Source organism: Capra hircus, chromosome 24 (assembly GCF_001704415.2).
Source record: "Capra hircus breed San Clemente chromosome 24, ASM170441v1, whole genome shotgun sequence".
Classification (NCBI taxonomy): Eukaryota; Metazoa; Chordata; class Mammalia; order Artiodactyla; family Bovidae; genus Capra; species Capra hircus.
This window is the reverse complement of record NC_030831.1, coordinates 33,301,730-33,315,417: the sequence shown is the minus strand read 5'-3', so window position 1 is coordinate 33,315,417 and position 13,688 is coordinate 33,301,730. Positions and strand designations below refer to the sequence as shown.

General features: G+C 46.5%; 1 protein-coding gene across 2 annotated transcripts in view; it reads right to left on the bottom strand.

The window, feature by feature from the left end:
- ANKRD29 (ankyrin repeat domain 29) overlaps positions 1-12,785 on the bottom strand; it is a 52,701-nt gene extending 39,916 nt beyond the window's left edge. The window contains exon 1 of one of the 2 annotated variants that reach the window (XM_018039771.1): positions 12,602-12,785. In XM_018039771.1, the coding sequence (XP_017895260.1) occupies positions 12,602-12,622 (21 nt within the window). In that variant the 5' untranslated portion in view covers positions 12,623-12,785. The remainder of the gene's footprint in view (positions 1-12,601) is intronic. The other variant, XM_018039770.1, reaches the window with a different exon arrangement.

The window sequence follows — 13,688 nt, the reverse complement described above, 5'->3', positions numbered from 1 at the left end:
TTCAGGTCTGGCTTTAGGCAATGGACTGGCCCCATAAGTCCTGGTTTCCTCTTGCTTAGATGGAGATCACATGACATGCCCTGAAGTTTATGGTAAAAATTAAATGATGTAAGTTAAGGGAGGCTCAAGATGGAGGGGATATATTAATATGTATACTTATAGCTGATTCATGCTGTTGTACAGCAGAAACTAACATATAACTGTAAAGCAATTATACTGCAACTAAAAAATAGAAGTAAATTTAAAAAATGATGTAGGTTAATTGGCTAATACTGTATCTGGCATGTTATATGCGCTTATAAACGCTAGTTTCCCTCCTTCTATCCACTTTCTTTACAAAGTTAGAACCAACAGGCAAAATTAAAATCAGAGTATTGCTACTAATGACGAATTCATAGGAAACTTTTTAGTATTCAAATTAACAAAAATACTTTTTTTCGATGGGCTTAAAGCACTCATTTCAGGGCTTCCCTGGTGGCTCAGATGGTAAAGAATCTTCCTGCAACGCAGGTAGACCTGGGTTTGACCCCTGGGTCAGGAAGATTCCCTGGAGAAGGGAAAGGCTACCCACTCCAGCATTCTTGCCTGGAGTATTCCATGGACAGAGGAGCCTGCTGGGCTACAGCCCATGGGGTCGCAAAGAGTTGGACATGACTGAGCGACTAACACCTTCTTTCTTCAAAGCACTCCTCTGACCCAGAGAGTCTTATATGCAATACGTCTTCTAAGAATATTGATACGTTTTTACATACAGACCCAGTGAAAAGTGAAAGTTGCTCAGTCGTGTCTGACTCTTTGCGACCTCATGAACTATACAGTCCACGGAATTCTCCAGGCCAGAATACTGCAGTGGGTAGCCTTTCTCTTCTCCAGAGGATCTTCCCAACCCAGGGATTGAACCCAGGTCTCCCACATTGCGGGCGGATTCATTACCAGCTGAGCCACAAGGGAAGCCCAGGAATACTAGATTCCCTTCTCCAGCTGATGTTCCCGACCCAGGAATTGAACCGGGGTGTCGGGCATTGCTGGCGGATTCTTTAGCAACTGAACTACGAGGGAAACCCTAACAGTGCCTAACTCACCATCAGTAAGTTAAAAAGCAGACACCAACAGTTTTGGCTGCTCCGAGGAGCCAACACAGTGAAAGTCAGGGGGGGGCAGAGGGGTGGTAGCATCTGGGGTGGCAGGATTTCACTTGAGAAGCCCTTCAGCATGTACCCAACTTAGTGTTCTTGTGTGTTCTTGGATGAGAGTGTGGCAAAGCAGGGAATGATAAGCAGATTACAAACATACTTGCAATGCTTTCCTGGCTCTGTTAGGAGGGGAAAAAATTCACCTTAAATTGCAGGTGAACCATTTGCTTCCCCTGAAGGTGTAAACTATACTGTCTCAGTTTTCACACCCAGTGTCTGTGGCTTTTACCCCAGGCTGGGCCTGATGTTACAGTTGTGACTGCGAGAAGCCATAGCAGGCTGGTTTGACTTGTATATAAATCATGAAACAATGCCCCTTTAATAAGAAACACTGCACGAGGCCAGGATGAAGTATGGGAGGGTGAATCAGGAAGAGAATTTAATATGCACCATGGAAACAGCTCTGCTGGCTTTTCCGGAAACATGAGAACTTGAGAGAAGTAAACTGTAAATCATTTTCGGTGATTCTGTTTCAGTTTAACCCCAAATGCCTTTCAAAAACCATCTGTAAACCACAAGCTTCTATTGTCATAACAAGCTCTCCAGCCAGGAGCCTCTCCTGCCTTTAGAATAGCCTCAGGGATTCCTCTCCTGCACAGGCCAGACATCCCCGTTTTGTAGAAGGTTCTAGAAACTGAGCTTTGGGAAAGGGTGTAAATCTTTCATTTTCCCCTCAGGGCTTGATTTACTGGCAGGTGGAGGCATGAGAAAGTTGTTGATTTGGGGTAAGAGAGAGCCGAGTTCAAGTCCTGACCCCGCTGTATCCCTGTTCTGTGACTAGGGAGGTTATTTAAGTCCTCTGTGTCCCAGGAAAGTATCTGCTAGTATAGGCAATATCCTTGGGGGATTGGTTCCAGGACTGCCTGCAGATACCAAAATCTGTGGATGTTCAAGTCTCTTATATAAATTGGCACAGTATTTGCATATAACCTACACATATCTTCTCATATACTTTAAATCATCTGTGGGTTAGTTACAATACCCTACACGATGTAAGTGCTATGTAAATAGTTGCTAGTGCAGGGCAAATTCAAGCTCTCTTGTTTGGAACTTTCTGAAATTTTCTGAATATTTTTGGTCTGTGGTTGAATCCACAGATGCAGAATCTGCAGACACAGGGTCAACTGTGCCTCTGTCATGGGTTGTTAGAGGATAAATGAGGTAATATGTGCAAATGGACTTCAATAGTAAACACTCAAGAAATGCAAGCTCTAAAAGCAGAGTCCTCCTGTGCTTAGTTGTTCAGTCGTGTCCGACTCTTCGTGACCTTATGGACTGTAGCCCACCAGGCTTCTCTGTCCATGGCAGTCTCCAAGCAAGACTGGAGTGGGTTGCCATGCTCTCCTCCAGGGGATCTTTCACATCCAGGGATTGAACCTGTGTCTCATGTTTCCTGCGCTGGCAGGCGAGTTCTTTACCACTAGTGCCACCTGGGAAGCCCAAGCTATTTCTTACCAAGTGCTTATTCCATACCACTGGCACACCCTCTGCAACACAGCTCAGTGAAGTGGGAACATTACTACCCCACTGCTCAGATGACATAAGTGAGAACAACAAGGCAGGCTGCAGCCCCAGGCAGTCTGGAGCTTGAGGCTAGGCTTTCAGCCAACCCACTGCCTGCCTCCTGCAGAAGTCTCCTCTTGAGACAGCAAGAAACAGGCAGTGGCCTCCCCAGTGACCCCCTTCCTAACCTCTTGCCAAGCTCCTCTTATGCCAACAGAGAAAGTCCCCTGGCCTTCTTTCTCTTTACAGACCACATTGCTTGGTAAACTTCCAAACTTCCTCTGGGCACAATATGCACATAATCCTAACATGCGGTTTATAAAGGGCAGCCCTTAAGCCTTGAAAGGAGCCGATGCATGTGAAAATGCCTCACACAAATCCTAAGGCACTTCACCAACCCTGTGATGATTATTTAACCTCTTTCTTGGTTTTCCGCGTCTCTGGCGTCAGGTTATCGGCGTGATATGACGAGCTACAGCAGCGACAAGCTATGCTGGGTAGTGCTCTGTGTCAGGCAGCGTGCTGAGCACTCTCATTGCTCTCAACACTTTTAATTCCCAGAACAATCTCACAAGGTAGATGCTACTGTTCCCAATTTTAGGATGAGGAAACTGAGGCACAGAAATGACTTACTCAAGGTCATCCAGCTAGAAAGTAACAGAGCTAGGATTCAAAGCTAAGTTTGTTTGGGTCCAGAGTCTGAGATCCTATACCTTATACCTTGTGAGAAAACCAGGGCACAACCTTCCACATATGCCATCTTCTCTTCTCTTCCCCCAGCCCCCCTTTACTGCTAGAATTTTGGCTCACACACTGCTCATTAGCACACTACCAGAAATTAAATACCGGAAGGAAGGGGAGAGAAACACAGAAGGGAAGTTGTTACTTGTACAGAAATGGAATTTTGATTAAAAGCTAAGAGGGGGTAGAGATCTCAATTATTGGCTTAAAAAACAGTTGAGAATCATGTGGATTTTAAGTGTGTATAATTAATTTAATCAAGAGAACACTGGCTTTGTTCAATGATGAATTTCTCTGGTGTTAGAAGCCACATTAAATGAGGAGAAAAGAAGGGTGGAGAGACCACTGTGCAGAAGGAGGTTTTTGAGATCTTACCATTCCACTTTGTGCTAAATGGCTGAAATTTACAGAGTCACTTTAAAAACAGTAACTGACCATTAAACCTGTGTTGCAAGTATCATTACACTTCTCTAAATGATAGGAAACCACAGAGAAAAAGTAGATAATTGAGGGGACTTCCATAGGTGGGCCAGTGGTTAAAAATCCACCTTGCAATGCAGGGGAAGTTGGTCCAATCTCCGGTCAGGGAACTAAGATCCCACATGCCAAGGAGCAACTAAGCCTGTACACTGCAACTACTGAGCCCACGGGCCACGATTAGAGAGTCCATGCGCCACAAGAGAGATCCAGTATGACGCAAGCAAAATCCGAGGCAGCCACATAAATGAAATATTAAAAAATAATTAAAAAACACTGTGGTTTTTCCAAAAAGCTAAACATCTGACACACACAAAAAAGTAAGTGATTTATCTACTCAGGGATTCTGCCATAGAGGTAGCCCTGTATAACACAGGTGTCTCCAAACTCAGAACTCAAGACCATGTTTAAAGTCTGTTTAACACATGTATGTTCAGCAGAGGCTAATTGATAGAGGTAGAAAGTAGTTCAGCAGTTTTCTGAAACGACGCTATTTAGAAGAATACAGTGACTGCTAACAGGTACATAGTTTCTTTTGGGGTTGATTAAAATATTCTAAAATAGATGGTACTCATGGTTGCACAACTCTGAATATGCTAGAAAGAAAAAGCCACCGGAATGGACAGTTTAACTGGGTGAGTTATATGGTATGTGATCTGTATTTCAATAAAGCTGTCAAGAAAAATACATGGCTTTGTTGATTTATTTTCCTGTGGCTCATCCAAGTAATTTCAGATGATTGATGAACTGGAGTTGATTCTGACATAACTTACATACTCTCAGAACAAGGAAGGGTCGAAAGTGTAAGTTCCTGTATGTCTGGCCAAGGCATGAGAAATTTCCACCACCAATATGGAAACTGGCATTTGGGGCTTCCCTGGTGACTCAGTGGTAAAGAACCCGCCTGCCAATGCAGGAGACATAAGAGACGCCGGTTCGATCCCTGGGTCAGGAAGATCCCCTGGAGGAGGAAAAGACAACCCACTCCAGTATTCCTGCCTGGGAAATTCCAAGGATGGAGGAACCTGGAGGACTACCAGTTCCATGGGGTCGCAGAGCTGAACACAACTCAGCAACTAAACAACAACAAATCCTCTCAGGTAAGACATGATCAAGAAAGACCCAGGTATTATTCTTTATTTAGTGATCTATCCTCTGAAATAGTGACTCCCCCTCACTGGGTTAGGGTCTAACTTACAAATTGTGCTGGACTTCTGGCAACCTCAGCCCAGAAGAATAAATCCTGAGTAGTTGAAATAGCTGTTATAAAGACAAAAGAAAAGCTATGACCAACCTAGATAGCATATGAATAAGCAGAGACATTACTTTGCCACCAAAGGCCCATCTAATCAAAGCTATGGTTTTTCTAGTAGTTATATATGGATGTGAGAGTTGAACTATAAGGAAAGCTGAGCACCAAAGAATTGATGCTTTTGAACTGTAGTGTTGAAGACTCTTGAGAGGCCCTTCGACTGCAAGGAGATCCAACCAGTGAATCCTAAAGGAAATCAGTCCTGAATATTCTTTGGAAGGACTGATAATGAAGCTGAAACTCCAATGCGCTGGCCACCTGATGGGAAGAACTGACTCATTGGAAAAGACTTTGATGCTGGGAAAGACTGAAAGCAGGAGGAGAAGGGGACGACAGAGGATGAAATGGTTGGATAACATCACCGACTCGACGGACGTGAGTTTGAGCAAGCTCCAGGAGTTGGTGATGGACAGGGAAGCCTGGCATGCTGCAGTCCGTGGGGTCACAAAGTGTCGGACATGAATGAGCAACTGAACTGAATTGAACTGAGAGACAAAAGTCAATGTACTGAAATCCATGAGCTTTCTTCCACAAAAAAAGACTCAGACCTGCAATCTGAGTTCTTTTTACTTTAAAAACAATTCCAGAAAACATGTATCTCTTTTCCCAACCAGAAAAAATTAGCAGTTGCCTTTTCTAATGAGTTAGATCTTCAGATGAGGTGGCCAAAGCTTGATGAGAAGAGCTAACTCATTAGAAAAAAGTCTGATGCTGGGAAAGATTGAAGGCAGGAAAAGGAGGCAACAGAAGATGAGATGGTTGGATGGCATCACCGACTCAATGGACATGAGTCTGAGCAAACTCTGGGAGACGGTGAAGGACAGGGAAACCTGGCATGCTGCAGTCAATGGGGTCGCAAAGAGTTGGACAGGACTGAGCAACTGAACAACAACAAAACGTTGATAGAGGAAATTTACTGAAGGCAAAGGACTACCAGTGAGAAGAGACTGTTGACAACATAATGGAGAAAGGATAAAACGAGTGTCCTGGTGGTTCAGAAGCAAATAGTCCTACAAGTGGTGACTCTGAGTCATCGAGAAGAAGCTAAATTGTGGTTTCTAAAGCTCTGTTTATCCACCCACAGACTCAGCCAACAGCTGAGTCTTTTCAATGCAGGCCTTGGAAACAAAAGGCCTAGGGCCTCCAAGCTTTTCAGTCACCTACGAAAATGAAACAATGGCTCCAAAACAGAGTCAATGAAAACATCATTCAATATCTACAAAATGTTAACATGTCAATTGCTAGAACTGATATTCACAATATTGCTGACACAATATAATCTGCAGGTCTGATTTTCCCACTATACAAGAACTACTGAATTGCAGAAAAATCATGGGCAAATGTGGAGAAGGAAATGGCAACCCACTCCAGTATTCTTGCCTGGAGAATCCTGTGGACATAGGAGCCTGATCGGCTGCATGGTCGCATAGGCGGACATGACTGAAGCGACTGCTGCCGCACGCACTGAGAAGAAATGCCCACTCCAGTATCCTGCCTGGAGAATCCCAGGGATGGAGGAGCCTGCTCGGCTGCCGTCTATGGGGTCGCACAGAGTTGGACACGACTGATGCGACGGAGCAGCAGCAGCAGCATGGGCAAATGTAAATTAAAGGTTTCTGTTGTTTAGTTACTCATTTATGTCTGACTCTTACGACCGCAGGGATTGTAGCCCGCCAGGCTCCTCTGTCCATGGGATTTCCCAGGCAAGAATACTGGAGTGGGTTGCCATTTCCTTCTTTAGGGTATCTTCCCAACCCAGGGATCGAACCTGTGTCTCCTTACCACTGAGCCACCAGAGAAGCCTAATATAAAGATTATTCGTTGCTAAATAATTTTAAAAGCAATATTGTAAAAACCCTTCCAAAAATGTACAATAAAAGTGGTTGTGAGATCTTAGTTCCCCAACCAGGGATTGAACCTGGATGGACCCCAGGCAGTGAAAGTACTGAGTCCTAACCACAGGACTTACCAGAGAATTCCCAAAAGTTGCTATTTTTTTTAAAAGATTCTTTTTTTTTTTTTCTGATGTGGACCATTTTTGGGAAGTTTTTATTGAATTAGTTACAATACTGCTTCTGTCTTATGTCTTATATTTTTGGCCAAGAAGCACGTGGAATCTTATAGCTCCTCAACCAGGGGTCAAGTCCACACACTCTGCGTTGGAAGAGGAAGTCTTAACCACTAGAGCACCAGGGACGTCCTGTATTTTTATCGTGGGCTGTGGGCACCTTCTGGCACTAGTGGTAAAGCTGCCAGTGCAGGAGACGTAGGAGACACGGGTTTGATCCCTGAGTCGGGAAAAATCCCCTGGAGAAGGAAATGGCAACCCACTCCAGAATTCTTGCCTGGAAAATCCCATGAACAGAGGAGCCTGGTGGGCTACAGTCTATGGGGTCGTAAAAGAGTCACATGACTAAGCGACTAAACGACACAATATTAGCGGGGCTGGTACACAGTTAGTCAGCCAGCCTGCGACTCTCCCCCGCTGCCCCTCAAATCTTCTCTCTGTGCCCTTTAGAACTCCTCTACTTTCTAAAATAATCAACCGCCTTCCTCCTTCACCTAGCACCAAGCTTCCTGTCTCCCTGGCTGGGGTGTGGGGGAGGGGAGTGTGGCGAGGGGGTGCTGAACCTGCTCCCAGAGCAGCCCTAGGATGGGGAATGGGGTTGGACCCTCCTCACCTGGCTTCCAGACAGCCCTTCTCAGCAGGTATACACATCTCTGCTGCTTCAAGACTCAGGCCATCCCACCTTCTCATCCTCTGCCTCACCTCAAGGTAGCTGTGGCCTCTGGATCGTTTTTCCTTCTTCACTGAAAATGTTGGCACCTTCCCTTCTGCCCACCCCAAATTCTGAGCTCATCCTGGCCTTCGATCAGTGTCTCTGCTCTCCCGCCTCTGAGAACTCCAGCACTCAGCTCGACCATCCTCTCCACACAGAAGCGTTCTCAGCACTCCCTGCTGCCATCTTAGAACACTTCTGTACTGAGATACTTGGGTCAGTCAGTAAAAAAATCTGCCTGCAATGCAAGAGACCCGGGTTTGATCCTGGGTGGGCAATATTCCCTAGAGAAGGAAATGGCAACCCACTCCAGTAGTATTGCCTGGAAAATCCCGTGGACAGAGGAGCCTGGTAGGCTACAGTCTGCAGGGTCCCAAGAGTCAGACATGACTTATTTTAGTTTTAGAACTAATACTTTACATACTGGGCTGGCCAAAAAGTTCATTCAAGTTTTTCCATAACTATGATGAAAAACCCAAATGAACTTTTTGGCCAACCCAATACCATAAAATTCATCTTTTTAGAGGGGGATTCAGGGGAGAATTGATACATGTATATGTATGGCTGAGTCCCTTCACCATTCACCTGAAACTATCACAACATTGTTAACTGGCTGCACCCCAATACAAAATAAAAAATTCAAAAGGAAAAACCAAATAGACTGCCACCCCCCCACCAAAACCCATCTTTTTAAAGCATATAATTCAGTGGTTTTTATTTTAATCTCAAGGTTTTACAACCATCACCTTATCCCAGAATATTTTCATCAACTAGGAGAAACCTCATACCTATTAACAATCACTCTCCATTACCCCCTTCTGCCCCAGCTCCTGGCAACCACTAATCTATTTCTGTCTCTATGGATTTGCCTATTCTGGACACTTCATATAAATGGGGTGGGGGGGCTTCCCTAGTGGCTCAGACGGTAAAGAATCTGCCTGCAATGCAGGAGTCACCAGGTTCGAACCCTGGGTCATGAAGATCCCCTGGAGAAAGGAATGGCAACCCACTCCAGTATTCTTGCCTGGAGAATTCCATGAACAGAGAAGCGTGGTGGGCTACAGTCCATGGGGTTGCAAAAGAGTCGGACACGACTGAGTGACTAACACCATATAAATGGAACCCTGTAACATGGAGCCTTTTGTGTCTGGCCTATTTCACTTAACATAATGTTTTCAAGGTCCATCCCCATTGCCGCATATATGAGAGATTCATTCCTTTTGCTGGCTGAATGATCCATCATATGGATACACCATGTTATGGTCTGAATCTTTGTGTCCTCTCCTCTCCGAGTTCATATATTGAAGTCCTAACCCCACAGTGTGATGTCTGGAGGTAATTAGGTTTAGATTAGGCCATGAGGGTGGAGCCCCCATGGTGGGGTTAGTGCCTTTACAAAGAAAGACATTGGAGCTCACTCTCTCATTCATCTGAGGATACATTCAGAAAGTAGCTGCTTGCAAGGCAGGAAGCAGGCTCTCACCAGAAACTAAAACTGTCAGCAGCTTAATCTTGGGCTTCCAAGTCTCTACCACCATGAGATATAAATTCCTGACATATGTTTTCATTTCTCCTGCATATACATATAGAAGCAGAATTGTTGGGTCATATGGCAACTCTATGGTTAATTTTTTTGAAGGATGACCAGACTGTTCTCTATTATTGCTGTATCATTTTACATCCCTACAAGTAATGTAGGAGGGTTCCAATTTCTCCACGTTCTTTTGTTGTTGTCGTTTTCAATTTCTCCACATTCTTCTTTTTGTTGTTGTTTTCAATTGCTCCAGATTCTTGCCAGTGTTTGTCATTGTCTGTCTTGTTGACTGTAATCATCCTAAAAGGTGTGACTGTGGTGTCTCACTGCAGTTTTGCTTTGCATTTCCTGATGGCTGCTGCTGCTGCTGCTAAGTCGCTTCAGTCGTGTCCAACTCTGTGCGACCCCATAGACGGCAGCCCACCAGGCTCCTCCGTCCCTGGGATTCTCCAGGCAAGAACACTGGAGTGGGTTGCCATGTCCTTCTCCAATGCATGAAAGTGAACAGTGAAAGGCCACTGATGTCAAATATCGTTTCAGTGGCTTATTGGCCATTTGTATATCTCCTTGGGAGAAACTTCTATTGAGATCCTTTGCCCATTTCAAAACTGGGTTGTCTGTTTACTGTTGAAATGTCTATTATCATTTAAAGATGATCAGGACTTCCCTGACAGTCCATGCTTTCACTGAGGGCTCGGGTTCAATCCTTGCTGGTAAAGAATCCACCTGCGATGCAGGAGACACCGGTTCCTGGGTCAGGAAGATCCACTGGAGAAGGCATAGGCTACTTACTCCAGTATTCTTGGGCTTTCCTGGTGGCTCAGAGGGTAAAGAATCTGCCTGCAATGCAGGAGACCTGGGTTCAATCCCTGGGTTGGAAAGATCCCCTGGAGAAGCGAACAGCTACCACTCCAGTATTCTGGCCTGGAGAATTCCATGGACTGTATGGCCTATCAGGTTGCAAACAGTTGGACATAACTGAACGAACTACTTTCACTTTCAGTGGAACTGAGATCCTCCAAGCTGTGTGGTGCAACCAAAAATAATAATAATAAAAAAATAAAGATGCTCAAGTCTCTACCATTTTAAAACAAACAAACCCTTGGCCAAGTCTGGATTCCCACCGCAGTCACTGTTTCCAATTTTTTGAAAGAGTTCTCTCCATTTGTGGTTTCCACCCACTCTCTTTTTAAGCTATTACAGTCTGGCTTCTGAACATGATACTGCATTGAAACTGTTCTCAACAAGGTCACCAGAGCCTGCTCTGTTACTAAGTTCAATGGGCACTTTTCGATCCTTAGCTTGTTTGATTTCTCTGAGGTATTTAATTCTGCATCCCTCCCCACCTTTATTGAAAGGCTAGAGATTCTTGGCTTAATGGCTGCACATGCTTCTGATTTTTCTCATACATTTCTGTCTGCTGTCCCCCATCCCCCCACCCCGTTTTCTCAATGGGTTTCTCTTATTCTGCTCATTCTTAAGTCCTGAGGTTCTTTAAGAATTTGTTCTCAGTCCTCTAATTTATTACCTTTACATGATCTCACTGGGCAGCCACATTCATTCCCATGGGTTCAACGAGCATTTAACACTGCTCACTCTTAAATGTCATCTCTGTTTCCTGCCTAGACTACCCTCCCGGGCTCCCAGTTTGCACATCTGTCTAACCAACATCTCTACCTGGACTCACCTCCATAATGAAACTTTACATGTCCCACACCAAACATTTTATCTTTATCTCTCTGCCCTTCCCTAACCCAGTGAATAACATCAATCACTGAATTCTGCTGATTAAAAATGTTTAAGTCACTCAATGTTTGTCTGTTTTTTTCCATTCTCAAAATCTGTCCCCTAATCTGGTACCGTTTAACAAGATGTCCCCAACACAGTCTTGGCTGGTCTCCCAGCTCGGTTCTGTTCTCTCAACTGTTGTTGTTTAGTCCCTAAGTCATTTCCTACTCTTTTGTGATCCCATGGACCATAGCCAGTCAGGCTCCTGTATCCATGGGATTTCCCAGGCAAGGATACTGGAGTGCGTTGCCATTTCCTTCTCCAGGGTTATCTTCCCGACACAGGGATCAAACCAGTGTCTCTTGCATTGCACGCGGATTCTCGACTACTGAGCCACCTGGGAAGCCCAAGCCCAGATTGTAGCCTGAGATCTTTATGACACGCAAATCTCACCGTGTCATTCCTCTGCTTAAATAAGCTATTGTAAGAGCTGGGATCACACTTGCTCTGGAGCCAGACTCACTAGGGTTTCAGTCTGAACACCGACTCGCTCACTGGCTGCATGGTTGTGGGAAGAGTTACTTAACCTCTCCATGTTTTACTTTTCTTACTTAGAAAAGGTGGTGGTGGTGATGGTGATGGAGGGTGGGGGCAAAGTACCATCTCGCGGTTCCTCCGGAAGATTCAGAACGTGAACCGTGGAGCCCCTGGATCAGAGTCGGGCACATTTTATGTGCTCAGTACATTTTAACTAATATATTTTTAAAAACATCTTCAATAGAGGCAAGTCAATGAACCTCATTTTCCCGAAATGAACCCGAAAATGCGGGGGTTAAATAAATGACTTTAATAAACTCTTTGGTAATCAATTGCAGCTCGCTCTGCGCTGGTCCCTCAGCTCCAGCGTCGAAAAAGTATTCCGGGAGGAAGCAGCAGTGGGGCGGCTGGCGTTCGGGAACACAAACGCAGGAATCGGTGCCGCAGCCAGGGTCCCCGCGAGGAGCGCAGACCCAGGGCTCCTTCCCCGCCCCCGCCCGCCCGTTACCCCGGCGACAGTCCCCGCCGCCCGGCGCCCCGGCGCCCCGCCGCCCGGCTCACCGCACCTGCAGCCAGTAGTGCGCAAAGCCTTTCCCGCAGAGCCCGCGCCCCCAGATCACAAATCACAGGGGCAACCCTGCCCGGCCGCTCCCTCCCGGTCCCCGCAGCCCCCCTCAGGGCGGCTCCCACCCCATCCTGCGGGCCCGCCGCGGCTCCGGGCGGACGGAGGCTGCCAGCCCCGCCGCTGCAGGTCGGCCGCCCGCCCGGCGCGCCCTCCGGCAGGCGCGGCGCTCACCTTGAACGACATCTTGCACATGTCCGCGGCCGCTCCGCCGGGCCCCGCGCGCTTCCGGCCTGGACGCCTGCACTGCCCTGCCTCCCTCCCTCTCCCGCCGCCTTCCGCAGAGGGGCGGCCTCCGCGGCGCCGCGCGCTCCCGCCGCCGCAGACCGGGCCGGGCCGGGTGCGGGAGTAGGGGGATGGGAGGGGAAGGAGGAGGGAGAGGAGGGGCGGAGGAGGGGGCGGAGGAGGGGAGGGAAGGGGCACCCCCTCAGACGACCCTCTCCCATCCCCCTACCCTCCCATCCCCACCCCACCCGCACCCCGGAACCTGCCGCACAAACACTCCCAACTCCGCTCGCACTGTGCACACACTACGCACACAAACGAGGTTCATGCACACACCGCTGCACACTCACAACCTCACATCACTCTGCACACATCCAGACTCACTCTCTCACTCCAAACTGAACACCCAACTCTGGGCACACTCTCCAGCCTCCACACACACACAACCCTAGCCACGTGTTCAACCCTAGCTGGAAACCCAGCTCTGCTTTTAACCTACTTAATCCACGACAAAGCTGGTTTAAGCTAACGGTGCCGTTCATACACAAGAGAAAAAAGCATATCAATGTTTCAGAAGTTGTATAAGAAATTTTCTGTTGTAGTTCAATGTGCTGACATCCTTATATGTCCTACGTTATGAAAATGTTTCGTATGCACTAAAAATCTAATAATTTAAAATTTTGGTTCAGGAGGAAAAAAACACACACCCACACCCCTCACATACACACCCTCTCTCCCATGCACATACTCCATGCACATTCACATTTCTGTCTCACACACACACACCCTCTGCACACACTGCAGTCTCTACACAACCTCTACATCGCACACACACAGGTTCACAATCAATACATAGATCCACACACATCCATGTATACATACTACACACACATCCACAAAGCCTCCAGTAGGGCACAGTCTGCAGGAGATGACTCTCGACCTTCATTACAGCACAAATATGATGATGATGGAAATGAAATGTGAGAAAAAAACTTCACCCATCATCTCACAACTCTTTCAAATGGCTATTTTCTGT